Genomic DNA, 27,896 nt, shown 5'->3' with positions numbered 1-27,896 from the left:
AGAGAAATTCTCCCCATTTCTGCTTTAAAAGGAGACCTCTTTTTCTTAAATTGTGTCCCCTTGTTCTCATCTAGGAAGAGGAAATAACCTTCTAGAAGCCACCGTATAATTCCTGCAGGATCCAAAGTTTTAGCAGGATTACCTCTCATTCTTCTAAACTCCAATGTGTATATGCGCAACCTGTTCAACCTTTCCTCATCGGATAAGCCTCTTTTCCCAGGAAGGAGTTGTGAACCTGCTTTAAACTGCTTCTCATGCATTTTAAATATAACATAGTATGGCGCTGGAGGAACACAGCAGGCCAGCTAATGTCAGAGGAGCAGAAAAGCCGACATTTCGATTGGGGTCCCTTATTTCTGAAGAAGGATCCCGATCCGAAACGTCTGCTTTCCTGCTTCTCTGATGCTGCCTGGCCTGCTGTGTTCCTCCAGCTCCACACTGTGTTATCTCTTAATCCAGCATCGGCAGTTCTTACTATTTCTCATGCAGTTTTAGCCTTTTTCAAATGAAGAGACTGAAGCTATATATGATACTCAAGATGTGGTCTCATGAAGGCACTTTACAACTGCAGTAAAACATACTGGTGTTGTAGTAAACATCAGCATTCGTTTGTCTTCCTAATTGCTTGCTGTATCTGTAGACCTCACTTATTGTGAACCCAGATCTCTCTGTGCCACCTAATTGTATAATCAGTCTCCACTTGTACAGTTTTAAGTTTTTCTGTTCAATACCGAAATTGACAAGTTTGCATTTTTCCTACTTTATACTCCATCCACCACAGTTTGTTCCCACCTCCATAACCTATACATATCCCTCAGACTCTGTATCTTCTCTTCACCACTTTCCTTTCTTGTCATCTGTAAATTTTGCTACCAGAAATTTGGACCCTTCATCCAGATCAGTAATATAGATTATAAATAGTTGTGACATGTTACCTGGAGAAGATAAATTCGGTGAAATTAATTTGGAGTAGAATTTGAGTATCAATAACCGTGATTATGAAATTACCAACTGTCAAAAATCCAGCAGGTTGACTAACTACTTTAAGGGAGAGAAACTACCTTTACTGTCCACTCCTGATGTGACTCCAGATCAACTGCAAAGTTTAATCTTACTGCTTTTAGGAGTGTTCTTAAGGCAGAGTTGAGAAATTCAAGTAGGTTATATGCATCCAGAAAAACACACACCCTGGGAATGAGCACATTTAGCAGTTTCACAGTTCAGTTGAAGATTTATAAATGCCCTGAATCCCAAAATTAATCCATGACTGAGTAAGTTGCTGTTTTTATTTTGTGTAAAATGTTGATCATTATGTTGCATGCCAGTGTTTTGACTCTGACTTTGACTTTAATTGGTATTGAACCTGGCACTCTTCGTTAACTGTACTCTAGATGGAATCCTGCAAATTTCATGATTGAAGTTAAATTACAACAAAGTCATAGTGGATTCACATTTTATTCTGCATCAGCAAATGTGTATTTTTCTTTTACTTGTGTGCCGGATGGTTTGTTTCCTCTTCGCAGAGTTTGGATTATGATAAATGCATCAATGAGCCATATCTGGAGGTGCTCGAAACACTGGATAACAAGGTATGTTGAGAAATTGCTGTTTAATTTTTCCTGTTTTCTTCTGTCAACTTGCTTTGCTCCAAGGAGAATTACCTCAGCTGCTCCAATCAAATCTTGTAGATAGATTTCCTTGTCTCTGAAGCCATTCTGCTAAATCTCCCCTGCACCTCTCTGGAGCTTTCATGTTCTCAAAATGCGGTGATCGGAGCTGAAAGCAGTACTCCAGTTGAGACCTAGGTTCAGTACAGTTTCTCTGCTTTTGTATTCATTACCTCTATTCATGAAGCCCTAGCTGCTATATGCTTTGCTGATTAATTTCTCAATCTGTCTTGACACCTTCAAAAATGTTTGCACGTGAACCCTTGGGTATCCTTACCCAACCAAGTTTTAGAACTGTATCATATAGCCTTCAGTGATTGTTCTGCTAAAATACTTCATGCATCTACCTGTATTAAATTCCATCTGATATCTACCTGTTCTGCAGGCCAATCTATGTATTAGTATCATTTGGCAAATATTGGCAAATTCAATGTGCAGAAATTTATCTATATTGAAATGCAGAGGCCTTAGTGTGTAGTATACCATTATCTGCGATCTTCCAGCCTTAAAGGTGAGTTTTTATCACTGCTTACCTAACTGTCCTTTTGTCAGTTTTTGTACAATTTGACACCTGTGCTGAGAAATGGGAGGGTCTATTTTGATAGGTAATTTTTCGTGATCCTTTGTCAAATTCTTTCTTGTCAAATTCAATATAGACAATATCAGCGCATTCCCATCAACGTCCCTGCTACTGCATGGAAAAGATCATTCAGTGAATCATTATCTGCCTTCTTCAAATCATGTTGGTTTTCTTTAATTAGCTCAGCTATCTAAGTGCCTGTTGATTTTTTTCTTTTTCTGATTATTGTTTCTGAAACCCAACCTACCACAGACAGTTAAGCTGACTGGCTTGTAATTATTAGGGATGTCTTTGCATTCTTTTTTGAAACTGAGTGACAAGTTTGTCACTTTGCAAGACTCTACCTTTCCCATATCAGAGGAAAATTATGGCAAGCTTTTTTGCAACGCCCACTTCCCTTCGCAACCTAGATACTGCAGAATGGACCAGACAGCTCATCCAGTCTTGAGCACAACCAGCCTTTGTGCATTCTGCCAATCAATTTTTACTCCATCAATCATTTATATTTCTGCTTCCACTGATGTATGTCCAGCATCCTTTTCCTTAGTAAACACCTATATAAAGTCCAGTAAATATGTTTGCATGTCCACCGTTGATGAATTCAGCAATCAGCACAGTCAACACGGCTTTGTGAGGGGTAGGTCATGCATCACAAACCTTATCGAGTTTTTTGAGGATGTGACTAGAAAAGTTGATGAGGGTCGAGCTGTGGATGTGGTGTATATGGACTTCAGTAAGGCATTTGATAAGGTTCCCCATGGTAAGCTCATTCAGAAGGTCAGGAGGAATGGGATACAGGGGAACTTAGCTGCTTGGATACAGAATTGGCTGGCCAACAGAAGACAGCGAGTGGTAGTAGAAGGAAAATATTCTGCCTGGAAGTCAGTGGTGAGTGGGGTTCCACAGGGCTTTGTCCTTGGGCCTCTACTGTTTGTAATTTTTATTAATGACTTGGACGAGGGGATTGAAGGATGGGTCAGCAAGTTTGCAGACGACACAAAGGTCGGAGGTGTCGTTGACAGTGTAGAGGGCTGTTGTAGGCTGCAGCGGGACATTGACAGGATGCAGAGATGGGCTGAGAGGTGGCAGATGGAGTTCAACCTGGATAAATGCGAGGTGATGCATTTTGGAAGGTCGAATTTGAAAGCTGAGTACAGGATTAAGGATAGGATTCTTGGCAGCGTGGAGGAACAGAGGGATCTTGGTGTGCAGATACATAGATCCCTTAAAATGGCCACCCAAGTGGACAGGGTTGTTAAGAAAGCATATGGTGTTTTGGCTTTCATTAACAGGGGGATTGAGTTTAAGAGTCGTGAGATCTTGTTGCAGCTCTATAAAACTTTGGTTAGACCGCACTTGGAATACTGTGTCCAGTTCTGGGCGCCCTATTATAGGAAAGATGTGGATGCTTTGGAGAGGGTTCAGAGGAGGTTTACCAGGATGCTGCCTGGACTGGAGGGCTTATCTTATGAAGAGAGGTTGACTGAGCTCGGTCTCTTTTCATTGGAGAAAAGGAGGAGGAGAGGGGACCTAATTGAGGCATACAAGATAATGAGAGGCATAGATAGAGTTGATAGCCAGAGACTATTTCCCAGGGCAGAAATGGCTAGCACGAGGGGTCATAGTTTTAAGCTGGTTGGTGGAAAGTATAGAGGGGATGTCAGAGGCAGGTTCTTTACGCAGAGAGTTGTGAGAGCATGGAATGCGTTGCCAGCAGCAGTTGTGGAAGCAAGGTCATTGGGGTCATTTAAGAGACTGCTGGACATGTATATGGTCACAGAAATTTGAGGGTGCATACATGAGGATCAATGGTCGGCACAACATTGTGGGCTGAAGGGCCTGTTCTGTGCTGTACTGTTCTATGTTCTAGCACAATACTTCAGTTGCCTTTCACTGACTTTGAATCTAGTGTTTGGCTGACCACAATTTTGAAAAGAAAAACACGAAAAAAAGGTTGCCCTATGTATGCATAGTCTGTCATTTGCAAAAATCACCGATGGCAACATTCTGACAATGTGTGCACCCTGAACAGCGGGACTTTACTGCACTCGGTAATAATTCTAGCCTTGCCCTCCGCCTCTAAACATATCTTTTGATTTTAATGGGTATCAACCTGCTACTTACTGCCTACTTTCTATTTAGTTGTTGGTAGAAGATTTTTGGACTCTTAAGTCAAATGCCATTCAATTCTCATTTTTTCTTTTAGCCTACTTTTCACTTTCTCTCAATTTTCTGCCTTTAGCTCACTCTCAGTTGAAAAATTCATCAGATGTGCACCATAAGCCCTTTCATTGTTTCATCATTTTCTTTACCGACCTTGTTATTCAAGGAGTGCAGTTTCGTTTTCTTGCTTATTGAAATGTACCTGTGCCTGAAATATCACTTTCTTAAAAATTAGCTGATGTTTAATTGTTTTCCTGTCTCAACTTTGGTTCTATTTTATCTGGCTAAAACCCTTTCGCAATTCATTGCAGTTAACCCTCTTCCAGTTTAAAGTTAAAGTTGGAAGTCACACGACACCAGGTTATAGTCCAATAGCTTTATTTGAAATCACAAGCTTTCACACCACAGCTCCTTCATCAGATAAAGTGTGACAAGAGCACACAGACACAGAATTTGTAGGCAGAGAGATCAAAAGATCATAAAATGGTGTGAGTGGAGTGTTTAATAATAAGTCTCTGCAGCTGACCAAGAGTGTTAGATGGTGTGAGTGAAGTGTCAGCAGCTGAATAACAAGCGAAGGGAAGACCTATAACCTGAATAAATGAGGCAGAGAGATGATGGCAACAAATTTCAAAATCAGGTGTTGCTAGAGACAAACTAAATGACTGGAATAACATGGCAGGTATAAGACTTGCATGCTGAGTGTCTAACCGAAGTAATAAATAGTACAAAACTGTGCAAAACTAATTAAGGTACTGAGATCATAACAATTTATCAAGGTGGTGGTGTCAAAACAGGACAGTAAGGAAGGTTTTACAGGTATAGAACAGTGTGGTGGGGTCACATACAGCACGACATGAACCCAAGATCACAGTTAAGGCTGTCTTCCTGGGTACGAAACTTGGGTATCAGTTTCTGCTTGGCGATTCTGCATTGTTGTGTATCTCAAAGGCTGCTTGGATGCTTAGCTGAAGATTGGAGGCTGAATGTCCTTGACCGCTGAATGTCCTTGACCACTGAATGTTCCCCGACTGGGAGGGAACATTCCTCTCTGGCGGTCGTTCCGCGGTGTCTGTTCATCTGTTGTAGCATCTGTATGGTCTTGCCAATAATAACCATGCTTCGGGGCTTCCTTGCCTGCAGCATGTGAGATAGACAACATTGGCCAAGTCACATCTGTGTACGTGGTGGATGGAGTTCCCAAGTGTGATGGTAGTATCCTTGTCAATGATCTGACATGTCTTGCGGAGATTGCCATGGCAGGATTGTGTGGTGTCGTGTTCGATGTTGCCCTGAAGGCTGGGTAGTGTGCTGTGAATGATGGTCTGTTTAAGGTTTGACAGTTGTTTGAAGGTGAGAAATGGAGGCATAGGGATGATCTTGGCGAGATGCTCATTGTCATCAATGACATTTTGAAGGCTGCGGAGAATATGGCCTAGTCTGTCCACTCTGGGGAGTATTGGACAACGAAGGGTACTCTATCGGTTGTATCTTGCGTCTGCCTTCTGAGGAAATCGTTGCAGTTTTTCACTGACGCTTCAGAACTGGTGACCGATGAGTTGAGCACCGTATCCCGTTCTTAGGGTGTCCTTCAAAATCTTTAGGTGTCTCTTGTATTCCTCCTCCCCTGAGCAGATCCTGTGTATGTGCAGGGCTTGACCCTATGGAATGAAAGCTGGAGAAGTACAACAACGTGAGGTTGTGGTAGTGAGGTGCTGAGGTGTCTGTCCTTGATGGAGATGCATGTGTGCAAGAACGAGACTGATTCTGAAGAGTTGTGCATGATAAGTCTGGTGGAATGAAACTGGTTGATATCATTAAGTAGTAGTTTGTGATTTTTCACCACGAGTCCAAAGGAAGAAAATATCGTCAATGTATAATGTTGTCGGAGGTCCTGTGCAGCAAAGATGTCTCACTCGAACTTGTCCATGAAAATGTTGGCATACTGGGGTGCAAATTTGGTCCCCATGGCTATTTCCTCTGTCTGGATGAAGAACTGGTTGTTGAAGGTGAAAACGTGGTTGAGGATGAAGCAGATGAGTTGTAGGATGGAAATTAGCAGTTGGTATTCAGTTGTTGGGGTTGAGTACTGAGGCAGTTGCAGCAATGCTGTCATCGTGGGGATTCAACTGTTCCGTGCCTGCTGAGTTTCAAAAAGAAATCTGTAGTGTGTCGTGACAGAATCTGGGGTCTTCTTGTACAGTGGGTTTCACAATGACATAGCCAGAGATGTTCTCTCACAGGGTCCCATTGTCTGACACAGTGAGGCGTCCAGGTGTTGACTTTGTATTTTCAGAAAGCAGTAGAAGTCTCCTATGCAAGAAGTACGTGGGATGAGAGTGCATAGAATATTCTGGAGGCCTGAACATAGAACGTACCCTTTGGCCCATGATGTTGTGCTGTGGAATAACCCTAATCCAAAAATAAAATAACCTAGCCTACATTCCCCTCAATTCACTGCTGTCCACGTGCATGCCCAGCAGTTGCTTTAATGTCACTAATGACTCTGCTTTCACAACTACCACTGGCAAACTATTCCATGCGCTCTCAACTCTCTGGGTGAATATCAAAAGTTTTGATCAGTCTGTTGAGTTGAACGATGTACTATTTGGTGGGACTGGCAGGTAGTTGTCTTTAGTGTTCCTGGTTGTTCAGTGTCCTTTGCAGTAGTCCATTCTACTCTGGATGTGAGTTTGCTCGCTGAGCTGGAAGGTTAGTTTTCAGACGTTTCGTCACCATTCTAGGTAACATCATCAGTGAGCCTCCGACGAAGCACTGGTGTTATGTCCTGCTTTCTATTTAGCTCAGCGAGCAAACTCACATCCAGAACCTCAACCTGAGCTACAAATTTTCTCAAAACTCGCTACCATTCTACTCTGTTTGATAGCTCCTCCTTTTGTCTGTTGACTTGATGACAATGTTGTGAATGGTCTTGAAAGTATGGATGGCATTGCTTTGTGCTTGGGTGACGTCCTGCACTACCTTGAGTGCGGCTGATGCATCTGGCATTAATGCATCTCCTGTCTTCAGCATACATGTTGAGCCTAGGGCAGTGGCCTTCTGCAGGGCTCCAATTTGACTTTTTCTTTGGTCACTGCAACACGGATCTGTCAACTGTTCTGGTTGGTTGCCTCACTGGCCTCATTGCAGACACCTTGGGGTTTGTGGAAGAATTCCCATAGCCTTATTCACCTGTTGAATTCCTTTGTGTCTGCCGCGAGTTTAAAGTTATTCTATTATTCTTTTCCATTAGTGATCTGAACATACAATTATCATTCTTACTAAATGTTCCCACACAGACAGTTGGTCCACCCCATTCCCTATCACCAGATCCAGGCAGTGCCTCCTACCCAGTTGGATAGCTAACATACTGGTCAAACAGGAAGTTCTGAACACACTTAAGAAATCATAATATATTCTGATCTTTCCTTGTGTGATTAGTATTCTCCACAATTGTCATTCTATAGTTGTTTCTCATGGTTGCTATTTCACTGCAGATTTGGATCCCTGTCCCCTTCTCCCAATTATTGGTTTTCAACTTTGATCAAATGCATTCTGTTCCTGACACTTCAAGGAAACATAAGCAAAGAATCTAGCAAGTGGTTTTATTTAGTAGAGTTTTTAACCGAAGACCTTTCTGGCATTTGAGGTGAACAGATGATCTCATCTTACTATTGATAGAAGTGCAAGGGAGCTCTCCTTTATCTGAGAATCTTTACCTCTAAAACAGTTCCACTCAACAACAATTATTTGGTCACTTACCTCATTGCTGCTTGGGGTCTTGTAATATGAAAATTGACACTGCTTTTCTGTGCAATACAGAATTGAACTGCAAAAATTCTTCATTGGCTAAGAAATGCTTTTGGTCAAAGTTCTGATTAATATGATGTCTGCTTTTTCTGTATCATGTAATTTTATGAACAGATATCTAGGTGACAGTGTACCTTTTTCTCTTCAAATCATTGAAACGATGATGCACCATTGTCTCTGAGTAATTGAAAATTCTACAGTTTAAAAATAAATAAACTTTAAAAACAAATCAAAATTATGTTTCACAGTTTCTGAGGAAGGGTCACGGGACCCGACCTGTTTTCTTCTCCACAGATGCTGCCGGACCTGCTGAGCTTTTCCAGCAACTTTATTTTTGTTGTATGTTTCACAATAGTATTATTAACTTAGATAATGATATATTGAAGCATTTCATTTGGTAGCCTCATCCTTTCAAAAAGTTTGATATTAGACTGATAATTTTGCAAAGTTCTGGATGTGAGTTAGCTTGCTGAGCTGGAAGGTTAGTTTTCAGATGTTTTGTCACCTTTTTTGTTATTTGAAAAAAGATACTTTATTCGTAAGATGTACAAAAAATAAAACATATTTTCACACCTACCCAGTCATGCAAGCCACTCCGGGTTACCCAGGGGGTACATACACCAACTAAAGGAAAAAAACAAAGAAGGAAAATAAAAAAAAGCGAAGAAAACACCCCGGCAGTCGCCACCCCGCACAGTCCCCGTTGGCCCCCTGACCAGTTGGGGAAGGCACCAGCTGGGCCCAGTTACCAGATAGGGCCCTTTTTTCTATTCTGGATGAGGGGTTTCATATGGTGGTCTTTCCCCACCGCGCCTTGGCGGCGGCTGCCCCAAGCTTTAGCGCGTCCCTCAGCACGTAGTCCTGGACCTTGGAGTGCGCCAGTCTGCAACACTCGGTCGGAGTCAGTTCTTTCAGCTGGCAGACCAGCAAGTTGCGGGGCAGACCAAAGAGCGTCTTTCACCGCTTTGATGGTCCTCCAGGCGCAGTTGATGTTGGTCTCAGTGTGCGCCCCGGGAAACAGCGTAGAGCACGGAGTCCCGCGTCACGGAGCTGCTCGGGACAAACCTCGACAAATACCACTGCATCCCCCTCCAGACCTCCTGCGCATAGGCACACTCCAGAAGGAGGTGATCGACAGTCTCGTTCCCCCCCCCTCCCCCCCCGCAGCCACCTCGAGGGCAGCGTGCGGTGGTGCAGAGATTCCGGGCATGCATAAAGGATCTCACTGGCAGAGCCCCCCTCACCGCCAGCCAAGCAATGTCCTTGTGCTTGTTTGAATGTTCTGGCGATGAGGCATTCTGCCAAACGACTTTGGCAGTCTGCGTGGGGAACCACACAACGGGATCCACCCCCTCCTTTTCCCGAAGGGTCCCGAGGATACTACGTGCTGACCACTGCCTGACGGCCTTGTGGTCAAAGGTGTTTCCTTTCAAAAATTCCTCCACGAAGGACAGGTGGTACAGAACGGTCCAACTACTCGGAGCGTTCCGTGGCAACGAGGCCGGGCCCATCCTTCGCAACACTGGGGACAGGTAGAACCTCAGTAAATAGTGACACTTGGTGTTTGCGTACTGAGGATCTACGCACAGCTTGATGCAGCCGTACACAAAGGTAGCCGTCAGGGCGAGGGTGGCGTTCGGTACGCCCTTCCCCCCCCATTTTCCAGGTCTTTGTACATGGTGTCCCTGCGGACCCGGTCCATCCTCAACCCCCAAATGAAGTGGAAGATGGCCCGGGTGACCGCAGTGGTGCAGGTCCAGGGAATAGGCCAGGCCTGCGCCACATACAACAGTACCGAAAGCCCCTTGCACCTGACAACCAGGTTCTTACCCGCGATGGAGAGGGACCGGAGTGTCCACCTGCCCAGCTTCTGCTTAAATTTGGTGATACGCTCCTCCCAAGTCTTAGTGCACGCCCCAGCTCCACCAAACCAAACACCCAGCACCTTCAGGTAGTCTGTCCTGACGGTGAAGGGGATGAAGGAGTGGTCGTCCCAGTTCCCGAAGAACGTGACCTTGCTCTTACCCCTATTGACTTTGGCACCCGAGGCCAGTTCAAACTGGCCGCAGATGTCCAGTAGTCTACTCATCAACCGACGATTGGTGCAGAAGACGGCGACATCGTCCATGTACAGGGAGGTCTTGACCTGAAGTCCTCTGCTGCCTGGGATAGTCACGCCCTTCAGGCTCACGTCCTTCCTGATGGATGCGGCGAAGGGCTCCACACAGCGCACGAACAAGGCAGGAGAGAGCGGGCAGCCCTGCCTGACTCCAGATCGAACAGGAAAACTGTTTGATTCCCACCCGTTGATCGAGACTGCGCTAACGATGTTGGCGTAGAGCAGCCAGATCCAATTGCGGATGCCCTCCCCGAACCCCAATTTGGAGATGATGTCCCTCATGTAAGCATTGAGAGATCCTGTCGAAGGCCTTCTCCTGGTCCAGGCTGACGAGGCAGGTGTCCACCCGCCTGTCCTGTATGTAGGCGATCGTATTCCTGATGAGCACGAGGCTCTCAGCGATCTTACTGCCCAGCACAGCACAGGTTTGGTCAGGGTGAATCACCGACTCCAGGACAGACCTGACCTGGTTGACTATGACCTTGGCCGGGATTTTGTAGTCCACGTTCAATAGTGAAATGGGACGCCAATTCTTAATTTCTTCCCTCTCCCCCTTGCTCTTATAAATGAGGGTGATGATGCCCTTCCTCATGGACTTGCACATTTCCCCTGCCCGAAGCGCACTATCGTACACCTCCAGCAGGTCCTGGCTGACCAGGTCCCACAGCGTGGAATAGAGCTCAACCGGTAAGCCGTCACTTCCGGGAGTCCTATTCCTCTCCAAGGACTTGAGGGCTCTGGTCGGCTGGTCCAGCCACTCCCTTGTGCCGTCGTCTAAGACGTCCGTGATAGATGACAGGAACGACTCGGAGGCCGTGCTGTCCGTGGGCTTCGTGTCGTACAGTCTGGCATAGAGGATCTGCTGATCCTCAATGTCAGGCCGAGACGACGTCACCGAGCCGTTGTCCTCCTTCAGCTGGCTAAGCACAGAGCTCTCTTTGTGCACCTTCTGAAAGAATAAACGCGAGCACGTCTCGTCCTGCACACGGAGCGGACCCTGGACCGGAAGATTATCCTGGAGGCCTCGGCGGCGAAGAGCGAGGCCTGCTGGCCCCTCACCTCGCGGAGGTCATCCGTGACATTGACCCCCCATCAACTCCAGAAGGAGCAGGTTCTGCACCCTTTTCTGGAGTCGCGACAGCTTTTCTCGCCTTCCGAACACCTTTTGAGGACAAAGAACCTCTGTTCTCCTTCACCGTCTCCCACCAGTCGCCCGGAGACTCAGAGGGGTTTCATGGTTCTCCAACCGGCGTACTCCCTCTTAAGCTCCTTGACGTTCTCTGGGGTCAACAGAGTCGTGTTGAGCTTCCACGTCCCCTTGCCAGCTGGCTGGTCATCCTGTAAGTGACAGTCAGCCAGCAGGAGGCAGTGGTCAGAGAAGAACACCGGCTCGACGCCGATGGACCTGACCGAGAACGCCCGTGACACAAACAGGAAGTCTATCCTTGAGCGAATAGACTCGTCTGGCCACGACCAGATGTGCCTCCGCTGCGCTCCGTCTGCAGGGATGCTGAAGACGTTGTGCAGCTTGGCGTCCGTCACCGTGCCCATCAGGAATCTGGACGTGACGTCCAGTTGACTCCCCCCCCCCCCCCCCCACCCGCTGTCCCCACGCCAGATCGTCCATCTGCATCGATGATGCAGTTGAAGTCTCCGCCTAGGATGACCGGCCTGGATGTAGCCAGCAGGGGTGGAAGCCGCTGCAGGACGGCCAACCGCTCATTCCGTACCGCTGGGGCGTACACGTTGATCAGCCTCGGGAGGTTCCTGTAGGTGACGTCAGCCATCAGGAGGCCACCACCACCACCTAAACTTGAGAGATGAAGTCGCGCCCCCACAGCAGAATAGCCAGGCCCAAGGAGCGACAGTCGTTACCCCTGACCAGATCGAAGGCCCACAGGTCCAGGCGCCGGACCATTTCCCGCACCTGCCGAGGTGCGGTATCCCGCACTCCTGCGGAAACATGGTGGTCAGGTAGGCCAACGTGGATACACATCTTGTGGTGGACTTGACACTGCGCACATTAAAGCTCGCAACTTGTACCCCCATTGTGGGCAGTAACCGCAGTACCCTCCCCAAGTCCAAGGTCCAGCCCCTCCATCTGTCCCTTCATGTCCATTGCCCGGGCTAACTGCTGGACGCTCTCCGGGCTGAGGAAACCATCCGTGCTGCCTTCCGGGTGGCATTCCCCCCGTCAGGGGTGCGGAGGCAGGAGGGTCCGGCTCTGGGTCAAGCTGGGGGCGCGTTGTTTCCTCCTTCCCGCCTGGAAGTTCCAGGGGCCTCTCCGGTGCCCCAACGGCACTTGACTGGGTGTCGGAGGGAGCCTCAGGATGCCGCCCGTCACCTGGAAGCCGGATGCTGCTTTCCTTTTCCCTCTATCTTTAACTTCTGCTTCGGGCAGGCCCTCTCCGAATCCCCCTCGTCAGAGGAGCTCTTATAGCCCCCCTGTAGCTGCCTCTTCCCGCCTGATGGTTGCGGTTCCTGGGCCCGTCGACGCACCTTCCTCCTCGCTTTCCGGACCGTCGTCCACTGTCCTGGGTCGCCTGTCGCTGCCTTCGTCGACTCCGGGTTGTTGCGGGGGGGAGCGGAGCCTGCAGGGGCGCTTTGCTGGCCTCGGGGCCCATCCTGCGGGGCTAGGCCCTCCTGCATGACCTGGCCCTCCTGAACATTAGTGGGGCCCTTGCTGGGTCCTGGTGCCTTCCTCTCCTCCGGGGGGGCGCTGTCCCCGCATTGCCCCTGCCGGCGACCTGGGCGTAGGTGGTCCCCCGCTGCGGGTATGCCCTATAGCAGTGGCCCGCTTCCCCGCAAAGGTTGCAGCGTTTCTCTTGTGGGCAATCCTTTGCAAGGTGTCCCTCCTCCCTGCAGATGGTGGCTTTGCAGTCGGCCACCACGTGACCTGACCTACCACAGGCATGGCAGACTTTAGGTTGCCCTGCATAGGTCAGGTAGCCCTTGCTCCCGCCGTTCGCAAAGCTGGACGGTGGGTGTACGACGTTCCTGTCCGAGCCCATCCTCAGCATCACCTTGACCTGCCTCTTACTGGTCCAAATGCCAAAGGGGTCCATGATGTCAGTTAGGTCGCCTTCCACTTTCACATACCTTCCAAGGAAGGTCAGGACATCAACTGCTGGCACATGCGGGTTGTACATGTGTACAGTCACCATACGGCTCCTCTGCGCTGGCATCACAAACAGCGGGACAGCGGTCAATACAGAGAGGGGGCCCTCACCTCCTTTCTCCTTGAAAACCTCCAGGAATCACTCGCAAAGCTTGGCACTCCTGAAGGTCACATCGTAAAAACCCCCTCCGGGGAAATCCTGCAGGCAGCAAATACCCGCAGCAGTGGACCCCCAACAGTCCAACAGGACCCTCTTCACGAAGAAGGTGCGGTCCACAGGTGCACCTTCATCCACCTTCTTTACGGAAACACGGATGGTGTTCCGGACCCCCTGACCTGGGGCACGAGCACTTGCTGCAGCCATCGTTGCAGGTTGGCTGCTCCCCTGAACCAGCATTAGGCTGAGGCCAGCATTAAGATCCACTCGTCTCAAGGGTGCACAGCCAACCCGATGTCCTCCTTTCACCTCCAAGACAGCATTCTCCTCCTCTTGGTCCACATGAGAGTGGGTCTTTATTTTGTTCCAGATGTAAGCTGGTTCACTGAGCTTGAAGGTTTGTTCCCAGATGTTTCGTCACCATTCTAGGTAACATCATCAGTGAGCCTCCGACGAAGCACTGGTGTTATGGCCCGCTTTCTATTTATATGTTTAGGTTTCCTTGGGGTGGTGATGTCATTTCCTGTTCTTTCTGTCAGCGGATGGTAGATGGGCTCCAAATCAGTGTTGAAGAAAAAGAACAGGAAATGACATCACCAACCCAAGGAAATCTAAACATATAAATAGAAAGCGGGACATAACACCAGCACTTTGTCGGAGGCTCACTGATGATGTTACCTAGCATGGTGACGAATCGTCTGAAAACTAACCTTCCAAGCGAGCAAACTCACATCCAGAACCTCAACCTGAGCTACTAATTTTCTCAAAACTCACTAATTTTGAAAAGTTTTGGGGTCTGGATTTGGAATCTGAGTGTGCGGTTGACTCTACTGAAGGAATATTTGCAGATATTCTGCCATCTGCCACACATGTCTGTTCTGCCATTTACTTCAATTATTGCTGCTCTGTAGCTTGACTTCATTTAATGCCCTTTAACCCTTAATGCATTTGCCTTACAAAAGTCTATTGATCTGTTTTCAAATTGAAATCCATACCCTATTCCCCCCCCATACGCACACTTAAGTCTTAGGGGAAAAGGGTTTGAGGTTTCCGCCACACTTTACAATACCTTGCACTTCTTGAGATTATCTCTTTTCGTAATGTGTTTTGAAACAAGTATTACCAAGCTAAATTAACCAAAGCGGAAAAACAGACAATGTTGTAAACAGGCTAAGCAGCATCCATGGAGAGAATAGACATTTAAATTCTCAGTTACAGATTATGCCTTCAATGTGCACCTAAATCATTAACCATTTCTCCACCCACAGAGGTTCACTGATTTTGCTGAGTAGTTTGTGGGTTTTTTGTTCTTACTTTTGAACTAAAATTAAACCAAAAGACCACCTTTTATCATAATATGCTGTACCCAACCCCTCTTCTGATAACCCTGCTCAATTTGCTTTGACTGCTGTGATTGATTTTTCTTTAATTTTGACAGAAAGTCAGAAGATGTGAGGTGGTTAAATGGATCCTGGTATTTTGTATTGGTGCCTGCACTGGTTTGGTGAGTGAGATCTTGGTTATGGTATGAAAACCTATTTAATGTACACGTTATGTCTAGACCCCAGACAAAATCCCCCAAGTTACTCACCCCAGACTGTTAACCACCTAGGTATGGAGCAAATAACTAGCTCCCCTTCATTATTCACCTGCTGCCTTGGTTAGTCACAACTATTTGAAAAGGATTCCTTCAATGTGGATACGTTTCACCCTGACCAATGAACTTTTGTTTTAAAAAGGAGTCAATTTAACTAGCTTTCTCAAGTTAACAAAAAAAAATGAGTTTAATGTTTACTATATGTAAAAAGAAATAATCTAAAACGTAGAGGTGTAGAGCTGGATGAACACAGCAGGCCAAGCAGCAAAGCTGACGTTTTGGGTCTAGATCCTTCTTCAGCAAACCTGGTTGGTAACAGAGAGGCAGATTGTTACCTATTTGTCCCCTTCTTGGCAGTGGTATTGCTTTTATCACGTAGACATGACGCAGTCTTTGAGACCCCAAATCAGGGGTTGGGGGGGAAGTGATCAGACAATTCATTCCCTGAGCTTCTTTGATTCTCTGTTTGCGCTACCAAACAGACATTGTGTTTATTTGATATTGGCAGGAGCACCAACACACAATCTCCTGGCTAAAGTGTTTGCTCCATGGCATGTTTTGCTGCATTTCATTAGATTTTCAAATGTTCCTGGGCCACATTAGGGGAAGCAATGCCCTCGTGGTATTATCGCTGGACTGTTAATCCAGAAACCCAGGTTCGAATCCCACACAGATGCATTTGGTCGTCACTGTGCTAAATTGCCCATAGTGTCCAGGGATATGCAGGCTAGGTGAATTAGCCATGGGAAATGCAGGATTTTGAGGTTAGAGTAGGGAGTGGGTTGCTGTGGACTCAATGGGCTGAATGGCCTGCTTTCCACACTGTAGGGGTTCTGTGATTTAAAGTGTTGGTAAGAGTAACTACTGGACGGTCCTTGTTACAAATGAAATTCCACCTTCACATTGTGAATGCCCTCCATTGTGTTGTGTGGCATTATTGCCATTCAAATGATGGCGGAATCTGAATTCAGTAAAATATCTGGAATTAAGAACTTAATGATCGTGAATCCATTGTCAACTGTCAGAAAAACCCATCCGGTTCACCATCCTGATTCATCAGGAAACTGCCATCCTTACCTAGTCTACATGTGACTCCAGACCCACAGCAATGTGATTGCCTCTCAACTGCCCTCTGGGCGAGTAGGGATGGGCAAATAAATGTTGCCTGGTCAGCGACACCCTCATCCCATTAATGAATAATAAAAAAAACTTAACAGGCTCACAAGTTGCTTGTAGACAACTCAGCAGACCTCTAACATGGAGACTTCATCCTTATATTCTGCATGTTTTCTACACGACCTGTTCAGAGATATTATTACACACCCTTTGAACAGGTTAGACTTGAACTCTGACCTCCTGTATGAATGATCTTCCATTCTAAAGAGCTCCCCTTCATGAACTTGAAATTTGAGCTCTGATCTGACTGGATCTTGGTATGCAACCCATACTGGGTGAAAAATTAGGTAAATTCCCTCACCATTGTTAGGGTAGACATGGTTCTGAGGGGAACAGCTTCTGCAAAATGGATAGTAAGGATATACTGGTAGCCTCCTTTTTGTTTTGGGCAGTGGGCCTTCAAGTCTGCTAACACTTTGCTGAATGGTTTCCCAGAAACAGGCATGGGAATCATAGTGGGGTTGCCATTTAGGGTTTTCCCATAACCTGGCAAGCGTTATCAACTGGAAACGGATATTATATATGTAGAACATGGAGGCAATGGTATTATTGCTAAACTATTAATATGAAAACTAAACCAGTAATCTGGGGACCCAGGTTCAAAACCCATCATGGCAGATGGTGGGGTTTGAATTCAATAAAAAATCTGGAATTAGGAATCTTCTGATGACCATGAAGCCCTTGTTGATTGTTAGAAATGTCCATCTGTCTCACTGATGTCCTTCAGGGAAGGAAGTCTGCCATCTTCACCTGGCCTGGCCTACATGTGACTCCAGACCCACAGCAATGTGATTGTCTCTCAAAAACTGTCTGAAATGGCCTTGCAACCCTCTCAGTTGTTTCAATACTAGAATGTCTCCACAAAGAAATGACATTGCTTGGATCACCTGGCATCAGCCCAGGCTTTGGAGAATTCAATAGCAGAAGAAACCCCGTTGACCTGCAAAGTCCTCCCTCAGAGCATCTGGAGGCTAGTGTCAAAATTGGGAGACCTGTTTCAGATTAGTCAAGCAGCAGCCTGACAGTCATAAACTCACCATCCTTGGATATGTCCTGTCTCACTGGCTGGACAGATTCAGGAAAAACGGTATACAGTCAGCAGTGAGTTGTCCTGGGAGTTCTAAACATTGACTTTGGACCTCGTGAAGGCTTACGGCTTCAGGTTAAAAATGAGTAAGGAAACCTGACGATTACCATGTACCTCCTGTGTTGACTGATGAATCCATACTCCATGTTGAACAACATTTGGAGGGAGTGCTGAGGGTGGCAAGGATGCAAAATACATTCAGGAGTGAGGGATTTTAATGTTTACTGCCAAGAGTGGCTTGGCAGCAACACTACTGATAGATCTGGTGAGGTTCTAAAGGACATAACTGGCACATACCCAGTTTAACAGTTGGTGAGGGAACCAACAAATGGGGAAAACAAATTTGTCCTCATCCATACCAATCTGCTGGCTGCAGATGCATCTTGTCATGACTGTGTGAAATTGCTCATACTGTCTAGGGATGTGCAGACTAGGTGAATTAGCCATGGGAAATGCAGGAGTAGGTAGGGGGGGGATGGGTTGGTGTGGACTCCATGGGCCAAATATCCTGCTTCCACACTGTAGGGATTCTGATTTGAAGTGTTGGTCAGAGTAAGCACTGTGTAGTCCTTGTTGTGGATGAAATTCTGCCTTCACATTGTGAAAATCCTCTGTTGTGTTGTGTGGCATTACTGCTGTACTAAATGGGACCATCTTCAAACAGATTTAGCAGCTCAAGACTTGAGGCGCTGTGGGCCATCAACAGCAGCAGAATTGTATTCCACAATCTGCAACTGCATGGCCTGGCATATACCCCATTCAAACAATGACCAAGAGCCAAACACGTCAGTGCAAAAGATAAGGCTGAAGCATTCGCAGCAATCTTCAGCCAGAAATACTGAGTGGATGATCCATCTCAGCCCTCTCTAGTGGTGCCCAGCATCTCACATACCAGTCTTCAGCGAGTTTGATTCACTCCATGTGATATGAAGGAACGGCTAGAGCCTCTGGATACTGCAAAGGCTATGCTCCCTGACAATGTTCTGGCAACAGTACATGAAGCTCCAGAACTTGCTACTCCCCAAGTCAAGCTATTCCAGTACAGTTAGAACACTAGCATCGACACAACAATGTGGAAAATTGCCCAGGTATGTCGTTTACACAGCAGAGCAAATCCAAGTCAGCCAGTCACCAGCGCAACAGTCTGCTCTTGATTATTAATAAAGTGGTGGAAGACGTCATACAGTGGTATCATGCAGCACCTGCTCAGCAATTACCTCATTAGTGGTGCCCAGTTTGGGTTCCACCTGTTCTTGACCTTATTTATAGCTTTGATTCAAATGCCAGGGTAGTGTCTTTGGCCCAACCGTCTTCAGCTGCTTATCAATGACTTTCCCTCCATCATAACATCAGAAGTGGGAATGTTTGCCACTGGTGCTGAAAATTTGCACATTAATGACTCCAGAGATACTGAGGCTGTCGGTGTTCAAATACAAGAAGATCTGGACAGTATCCAGGCTTGGGCTGACGAGTGGCAAGTGACATTTGTGCCACATAAATGCCAGGCAATGATCACCACCAATCAGACTATGTAACCATCACCCTTGACATTCAGTAGTGTTACCATTTAAGGTATACCCCGTTATCAACACTCTTGGGGTTACCATGGACCGGAGACTCAACTGGACTCGCTTTATAAACACTGGCAAGAGAAGCAGTTCAGAGGCTAGCAATACTGCAGTGAGTAACTCACTTGCTGACTCCGCATTGCCTGTCCACCATCTACAAGGCACAAGTTGGATGTGATGGAATACTCCACTCTTGCCTTTGGCAATGCCTTCCAAACCCTTGACCACTCCCAACTAGAAGGACAAGGGCAGGCAATACATGGGAAAACCACCAACAGCATGTTCCCCTCCAAGTACCTCACCTTTCTGACCTGGAAATATATTGCTGTTCCTTCACTATTGCTGGATCAAAATCTGGGAATTCACGCCCTAAGCCCTAAGGGCATTGAGCGCCACCCTACAGCACGTGAACTACAGGAGTTCAAGAAGATAGCTCACCACCACTTTCTGAAGGATAAGTAGAGTTGGGCAATAAATGCTGGCAAACTAGCCACACCTGTGTCCCACAAGTGAATAAAATAAAAATTGGTCTTGCTTTGAATTTGTTTTTCTTGATTAATTAAGATAGAGATTTGCACATGATCTGAATTCTACTGAATAAATGTATTCCCATTGAAGTGCTTTGTTTTTACATGTTGATTTAAACTGAATTGGATATATTTGAAGCCCCCATGCAGTGTGACTGAAAGATAACGTGACCTCCATGTTGAACCTGGCTTTTTTGAGGAATACTTTGGGTAAGGTATGAATGTGATAAATCCCAGCAAGTTACCACAAACAGTGGAGATGAATAACCAAATAATCTGTGCTCTGATGTTGGTTGAGGGAGGAATCTGGAGAACTAACTGAAATTTTCAGTATTTTCTTATAATTTACCTCATTTGAAAGACAGCACCTCCAAACATGCTGTATTTCCTTGGAACTGCAATTGTTAGCATAGATTTTGTGTTAATGTATTGTGGCAAGACTTGAAAGCATGGTCTTCTGATTCCTGTAGGAATGCTACAAATTGAGTGGGAAATAAACACAGCTTTCAGAGGGTCAAAAACTTAAGGGTGTTTAGATGTAGCTAATAATCAATCAGAATCCACTTTTATGATTCGATTACACTAAATGTTAATTAATAATTGTTTGACTTTGTTTTTTTCAGGTTGGACTGTTCATCGATTACTTTGTTCATCTCTTCTCAGACCTCAAATACCAAATCATTGGAAAATGTATCCTTTAAAATCTCGTAATGTCAGAAAGTGACAGGTGCTAACTGTCCATGTATGTGAATGTAGATTGACAGGCAAACAGAAGTTACGGGCTGGAATCTAATCTGAATGAGCTCTGATCCTTGTCACACAAATGCCAGTAGAATGTAGAAAATCACCCTAATATGTCGTCCTCACAAAACGAAGGACGAATCTGTTGTATCCACTTACTGCCCCACCATCCTATTCTCAATTACCAAGCAGCAAAGTGAAAGAGTGTTATCAAATGCCAGTTAGTTATGAGTAGTATTCATGTTGATGCCCAGTTTGTACTCTATCATGACACCTGTTCTCGACCTCATTCCAAATGTGGACAAAAAAGTGGAAGTTGAGATGGGTTTGATAGCAGGTTGTGTTTGTCCAAGTGTGACATCAGAGAGCTCTTGTAAAACTGATTTGGATTTTTACTAGAAGATACGTAATCTCAATTTATATTTGCATAGCACCTGAGACATAATAAAATTCCTCACAGTGCTCCAAAGTGACATAAGTCTAAACATGCATGCACAAAATTTGCTTATTTTCTGACTGCCCAAAACCTCAAGCTACAAGTCAGGAGCATGATGGCATCTGTGACCCTGAAGATTTTTTTGATTATTATCTTTTGTATGTATTTTCCCTAATTTTACCCCTTGAAGCGGTGGAGGATTGCAGTGAGAGGGGATGTCTCGCACTCTCCCTCCTTGAGCTCCTTGCATTCAACATGGGTTTCGTTTTCCTGGCTAGTCTGTTTGTCTTGATTGAGGTACGAGTGCAATATGTTGCATCACATTTGACTTGGGTTTTAAATAAAAAATATCGCAACTATTAAGGCAGCAATGGGTGTACAATGCCTTGAGCCCACTGTTGAGTCTCTGGACAATGGAGCAGTGCGTTCAGTATCTGCTGTTCAGCTCATGCACAGCTGATGTCAATTGCGTATTGCCTGTCTCCCTGCTAGAAACAAAAAATGTTTTCTGTGACAGGGATTAAGCTGCGTGTATCTATGTTCTGCCAGGGTTGGGGACAGTATCATGTTTTAAAAAAATATCTTATTGTTTCAGCCAGTTGCAGCTGGATCAGGAATTCCTGAGATCAAATGTTATCTAAATGGGGTAAAGATCCCTGGAATCGTGAGGCTGCGGACCCTGGTCTGTAAAGCAGTGGGTGTGTTGTTCTGTGTGGCTGGAGGTAAGGGGCGACTTGAGGTTTTTTCCTATGTTTGTTGCATGTTCAGGAAAATATGATTAATCGGAAGCCACCCGTAACCTTTAACAATACAGAAAATATGTATCAATGGATCAGAATCTGAGATAAGGACAGCTTGACGTTTTGAGTGGAAGCCTTTAACAGAACCAAAAGACTTTTTATTTCCAAGATAATAAAATGTGAGGCTGGAGCCATATGGTATCAATGTGGACTTCACCAGTTTCAAAATCTCCCCTTCCCCTACTGCATCCCTAAACCAGCCCAGTTTGTCCCCTCCCCCCACTGCACCACACAACCAGCCCAGCTCTTCCCCCCCCCACCCACTGCATCCCAAAACCAGTCCAACCTGTCTCTGCCTCCCTAACCGGTTCTTCCTCTCACCCATCCCTTCCTCCCACCCCAAGCCGCACCCCCAGCTACCTACTAACCTCATCCCACCTCCTTGACCTGTCCGTCTTCCCTGGACTGACCTATCCCCTCCCTACCTCCCCACCTATACTCTCTCCACCTATCCTCTTTACTCTCCATCTTCGGTCCGCCTCCCCCTCTCTCCCTATTTATTCCAGTTCCCTCTCCCCATCCCCCTCTCTGATGAAGGGTCTAGGCCCGAAACGTCAGCTTTTGTGCTCCTGAGATGCTGCTTGGCCTGCTGTGTTCATCCAGCCTCACATTTTATTATCTTGGAATTCTCCAGCATCTGCAGTTCCCATTATCTCTGACCTTTTATTTCCATTGTGTTATTGTGGATCTGACATGCTTTTGTTTTGCCTGACTGACATCCACAACCTTTATAATGTGCAGACTGCTGTGCTAATGTCTATAAGTTTTTCCTCCTCTTACTTAAATTGACACTAATGGAACTCAGACTTCTAACAAAGGATGCTACGAGTATCAGTAAAGTATGATAAATATACTTCTGGTTTCTCTGCTGTGCTCAGTTATCCTATGAGGCTGTTGGTGCTGTCTTGCCCTGTTCGGTTGTACCTTGTCCCACTGTTGGCCCATCTTTTTTTTGCCCACTGTTTTCTGTAGTTTATTTATTGTTGTGCCAGTGAAGCTACTGGCTTCATTTTAGTGACAAGCATATACGCATGTTGGGACGATCACATAGTGAGTTAACAAGTTCTAATAGAGTTTTAGTTTCTTTGCTTTATATATTAATTCTTGAAATGAGTGCATCTCTGGCAAGGCCAGCCTTTAATACCTGTCCTTAAATGCCTTGAGAAGCTAGTGGTGAACTACTGCCTTAAATACTGCACGACTTAATTACAGTCCTGTAATAATTCCCTGAACTGTGTGCATTTTGTGTTCTGTCTATAAAATGAATTGGGAACTGTTTTCAACCTGAGATATGTTTTGATGTTCAGAAGATACTATGCCAGTTGACTGCTTAATGTCTTGCTGGTAGGCAGCACTGACATATGATTAAATAGAATGGCATTCCTGGAAATTGTGTGCAAATGCAGAGTTCTAAATTGCTGAAAGATCCTAGAGTGTAGCTGAAGCAATATTTCTTAGATTTTCTGACTCTGAGTGGGCCTCCTCTTTGTAGTATCAGCTGATTCACTTTATTGGTGTAAGACCTTTTCCTTACCATTGGGCAAAAATTTATTCGTTGAGTGCTGTGCACTGCTGTTTGGCTGTTCCAAGCGATGTCTGATGCACATTTTGTTTCCTAGGATTATTTGTAGGTAAGGAAGGTCCAATGATTCACAGTGGAGCAGTGGTGGGAGCAGGTCTGCCTCAGGTGAGTAATTGGAGTCAGGTGTAATGGCATGCACCAGCACCTATTTATAATGTGTTTTGGATGTATCACTTTATCACATGTGCCTCCAAATTAATTAGCAAGTGAACCAGAAGTCAAAAATAAAGTGGGAAATTGATTAATGGAGAGTTGGAAACAGTCGCATGAAATTAAATTACCTGATGTTGTCCATCACCCTCCAATTGAGATTCTGTGATCAAACAAGATTAAAAACCCAAATCATTCTTTTTCACCTTTCTCGCCTCACCTGTCCCAAGTCAAAGTCCTACCACTGTTCCAGTTTCTCACTTTGGAGATAATCCCAGATATTATCCTGAAATTACTCTATTTTAGTTGGAAATTACCATGGTTCTGGTTTGCTTGGGTAACTGGTTGCCAGCTGTGTTTGGCTAACTGGTCTTGGCTAAGCTGCCCTTATATCCAGTTGTTCTCAGCAACACATCACCAAATAACATATAACAGGAGGATGGGTCAGTAAATGAGATCAGTGTCTTCATTATTTTTGCCTTTAAATAAGTTAATACTTTTAAGTATGCTGTTAGTCCAGCCTCTCTTCAGAATGCCAGCAGCCATGTGGTTCAAACAGTTCACAACGTTACGTTCATTTTTCTGGCCAGTTGTGAATCTTACTGTTGTGGACTTCTGAAAAACTCTACTGTTTATAGTTGTGCTTAATTTGTGACATTGTTTAAACAAAAAGGTAAAGTCTTTCAGGTTTTTGATTTGTCACACAACAGGATTTGTTGGTTGGGGTGGACTGTGGGGCAGAGTAGTGTATGCACAGCAGGGCTGATTTCTGGGTGTGTTTGAAACCCGGTAGGATGGTGTGTGGGCTGGAGGACCAAGGTGTGTAAAGTAGGTCATAGAATAAAAATGGGGTTTGAGAATGCTAGTTGCCGTGCTTTTGGAAGGATGTTATTAAACTGGAAAGGCTGCAAAAAGATTTCAAGGATGTTACCAAAATTGAAAGGCTTGGCTTATAAGGAAAGGCTGGGACGCTTTCCAAAACCCCAACCCCCCCACCCCCCCCAACAAAGCGTAGGAGACTTGGGGGCTGATCTTCCAGATGTTTATAAAATTATGAGGGGCATGGGTAAGGGAAAAGACCTTGGCTATTCACCTAAGTTAGGGAAGTCCAAAACTGGATAGCATATGTTTAAAGTGAGAGGTGAAAGATTTAAAAGCGACCTGAGAGGCAATGTTTTTACACACAGGATAGTGCATATATGGAATGAGCTGCTAGAGGAAGTGGTAGAGGCAGGTACAATTACAACATTTTAAAAGACATTTGGACAGGTACATGGATAGGAAGGTTAGCACATAAAACAAACTCCAGGTTTTAGAGGGATATGGCCAAACACAGGCAAATGGGACTATTCAGTTGAGGAAACCTGATCAGCATGGATGAGTTGGGCTGAAGGGCCTGTTTATGTGCTGTATGACTTGATGACTCTCGTGATGTGGGCAAGGCAGAGTGGAGTAGGGGTGGTGGTTGAGTATGGGGTGGAATGATTTTTTTTACATTTTGCAGTGTTTTAGTTTTTGTCTGATGCTTGCTTTGCTTTCTTGCCTTCTATGGAATAGTTCCAAAGCATCACTTTCCACAAGATCCAGTTCAACTTCCCATATTTCCGCAGTGACAGGTAGGAATCATTTGTGAACTGTACATCCTGAAATACAACTAACATTTTTCCTGTCACTTCAAACTGGCAGAGTTGCAAAACCATTTGATGCATGTTGTCATCCACATTGGGGTTGCAATCATTTAAAAGAGCTCTTTACAGCATGATTTCATGTCTGGGGAGAATTTTAGCAATGTTCTGTGAAATGTGGTTAATTCTGCTGTGCAGAGTGCAGAATGCCACTGTGGTCAGCACAGAAGAGTTGACACCGTCTTTAAAAATCAAACTGAAAATGGTGTTTGTGGAGGTAGTTTCGTTTTCTTAACAAATCACAATCACATCACTGCAGTGAACTCCTTTTTGAAGGTATGGATGTGGCCAGGGCCTCAGTTAGGTAAAAGGGAAGAGCTTAGTCTGTGGCATCTCAATGGCAGGAGCTTGAGAGCAGATTACACACCTTTTTTTCCAGCTGGAGACCAAAAGAATCAGTTGCTCAGCAGAGCCTTAACCATGCTGCCATTTTCTGATTCCAGGTTTGATGTGAAGCATTGAGACATTGGTATGAACCCCACCCACACCGCCACCACTAACCCAAGACAAGTGTGCAATACCACATTCTGCACTTGTTTTTACCTTGTACCTTGATGAAAATGATCAGTTCTGTTTATTGGGAAAGGGGGAAATACCTTTTGACAGAAAGTCTGCAGCAAAGTGAAATGGTCAAAATGTGGAAAAATGATTCTTTAGACGTTCTGAAAATGGCAGTATCTCGTTTAAATTTTTCACTCTTTTTCAGTCATCAGCCAATATTGAGAGAGACTGTTTATTGGGTGGGAACAAGATGGCACTCTGGGAATCTTAGGGGAAATGAGGGAGGGGGTAGGAGGTAGATGAACAGACAGAGCATGTGCGTCAATGGAAAGTTGTAGCCACAAAGCTGGTGGGGTAAAGGTTTGATTTTGCATTGTGACATTAGTATGTTACCATGGGACATCACTGGTGAGGGAGTGGGTGGGTGGAATGAGCTTCTGCTGGCCCACTGGTACTAGGAAAGTACTTGCCTGTTGGATCCAGCTGCTGTTCCCTCCCTTTCGCTATTGGGATTCCTGACCCCTGGGAAATAGCTTGCAGCTGTTAAATTGAAAGCTGCTGTAAAATTTGATACACGTAAGCTTATGAAGGCATCAAATGTTGACTCCATCACAGGAGTAGTCTTACCAACTTGTCCTTGATTAAAACTGGAAACATCTAAATTGTAGATTGGTGACAAATTTCTATCCGATAATGCAGATGCTCAAATCCCCCCTTTGTATGTGAAAGTTCAGTTTACATTCGGATTTTCACGTGTTGCTGGGTGCTTATTTTTGGAAATTCTTGGAGATGAAGTCAGTTTATTTTACTTTAGCTGTTGAGTCTTCGTGTTTTAGTTTTAACAGAGGAATGTTATGATACTGTGATTGAAAGGCTCTGTTGGTGTTCACAGGGACAAACGCGATTTTGTGTCAGCAGGCGCAGCGGCGGGTGTTGCAGCAGCATTCGGGGCTCCAATCGGAGGGACATTATTTAGTTTGGAGGAAGGATCCTCATTCTGGAACCAAGCGCTAACATGGAAAGTGGTGAGTGTGCATGAACTACAAGTATCGGGGGGAAACAATCTGTGTTTTGGGCTGGTGCAGTATTTTGTCTGACTGAGGTTTGTTTTAGTGCAGTGGTCTTTGGCTGGGTTGGGGTTATGTATGGACAATGCAGTAATTTGGTTTCGAATTGGGTTTGGCGCAATATAGTTGTTTGAGAAGCTCTGGTGGAATTGATGTGGCAATTGGCTTTGGCCAATGTTACTGCGTTGGCAGTATTGTATCGGCTTGGGGTGGTTGGCTGTTGGTGTGCAATTCTGTCCTTTGTTTTCTGCTCTACTCTTTTTTTTTTTCAGCTCTTCTGCTCAATGTCTGCAGCATTCACGTTGAATCTCTTCCGCTCGGGTATCCGTTATGGGAGCTGGGGTTCCTTCCAGCTACCGGGATTGCTCAACTTTGGCGAGTTCAAGGTATGCTGTGGAGCTGGTGATGCTTTCTGCAATGTCCTTAACACTCATCTGAGAGCCCTGAATGCAAATAGTTTTGGATGTATGTAGTCCAGGAGAAATGTCACAAATTTAATGTTCATAGACAGAGATAAAAGTTGTTGACAAATATTTGCATTTATCTGTACTTTCATCTTTGGAGTGTCCCAAAGTGTGTTTTTTAAACCAAGTAAGTACTTAATTGTTGTAATGAAGGAAGTTAGCAGTCAGTTTGCACAGAACTAGATCCTGAAAATTGCAATGGAATTATGACCAGATAATTTTATTTTAGTGATGTCACTTAAGGGATAAGTCTTGGCCAAGGCATGCAAGATATCTTCCCTTCTCCAAAATAGTGCATTGGGATCTTTTATATTCACCTGAGAGGTTCTGTGGGTTGTCAGTAAATATTTAATTCCAAGAACATTCCCTCCTTTGGAGTGAACTGGAGTGGCCAGCTGAGATATTTGTGCTCAAGTCTCTAATGTAGGAATTGAATCCATAGCCACCTCAATTGGGCAAGAGTGCGACCAACTGAGCCACACCTGATATCTGTTCCCCAGACTCTCAAAACAAGTTAGGTTTTTTTTGTTCTGAATTTTCACTGATTCATTAATTACAGTTCAGTTCACTAAAATTATAAATAATCTTTCTTATTGTTTGAAAATATACATGTTAAAGCTGATAAAGCTTATGGATGGCGTTCTGCATCTGAGTCAAAGTTGTGGGTTCAAGTCCTGGTCCTGAGGGAGAGCTGCGCCATCAGGGTGCCAAGTCACTAAATTAACCAACCCTCTGGTTTTCCAGTTGGATGTTCGAGTACCCTTTGAATAGATGGAAATTCTCTTTGTTGGGATATCTGTCAAAAGGGTGCCCTGTACCCTCTGACCTGTGACCAGAATGTATGTTTGTTCTCTGTTGCCCCATGCATACTTCTGACGAATATGTCCTGCACTGACACTTG

At 45.2% G+C, this 27,896-nt stretch overlaps 1 protein-coding gene across 1 annotated transcript in view; it reads left to right on the top strand.

Moving 5' to 3' along the window:
* Positions 1 to 27,896, top strand: part of clcn6 (chloride channel 6) — a 70,444-nt gene that overhangs the window by 2,929 nt on the left and 39,619 nt on the right. The window contains exons 3-11 of the mRNA XM_048561743.2: positions 1,524 to 1,589; positions 15,053 to 15,118; positions 20,193 to 20,259; positions 20,937 to 21,043; positions 21,342 to 21,468; positions 23,166 to 23,233; positions 24,836 to 24,894; positions 26,357 to 26,489; positions 26,804 to 26,917. Of these exons, the coding sequence (XP_048417700.2) occupies positions 1,524 to 1,589; positions 15,053 to 15,118; positions 20,193 to 20,259; positions 20,937 to 21,043; positions 21,342 to 21,468; positions 23,166 to 23,233; positions 24,836 to 24,894; positions 26,357 to 26,489; positions 26,804 to 26,917 (807 nt within the window). The remainder of the gene's footprint in view (positions 1 to 1,523; positions 1,590 to 15,052; positions 15,119 to 20,192; positions 20,260 to 20,936; positions 21,044 to 21,341; positions 21,469 to 23,165; positions 23,234 to 24,835; positions 24,895 to 26,356; positions 26,490 to 26,803; positions 26,918 to 27,896) is intronic.

This window comes from Stegostoma tigrinum, chromosome 28, assembly GCF_030684315.1.
Source record: "Stegostoma tigrinum isolate sSteTig4 chromosome 28, sSteTig4.hap1, whole genome shotgun sequence".
NCBI classification, from domain to species: domain Eukaryota; kingdom Metazoa; phylum Chordata; class Chondrichthyes; order Orectolobiformes; family Stegostomatidae; genus Stegostoma; species Stegostoma tigrinum.
This window is presented reverse-complemented; position numbering and strand designations above follow the sequence as displayed.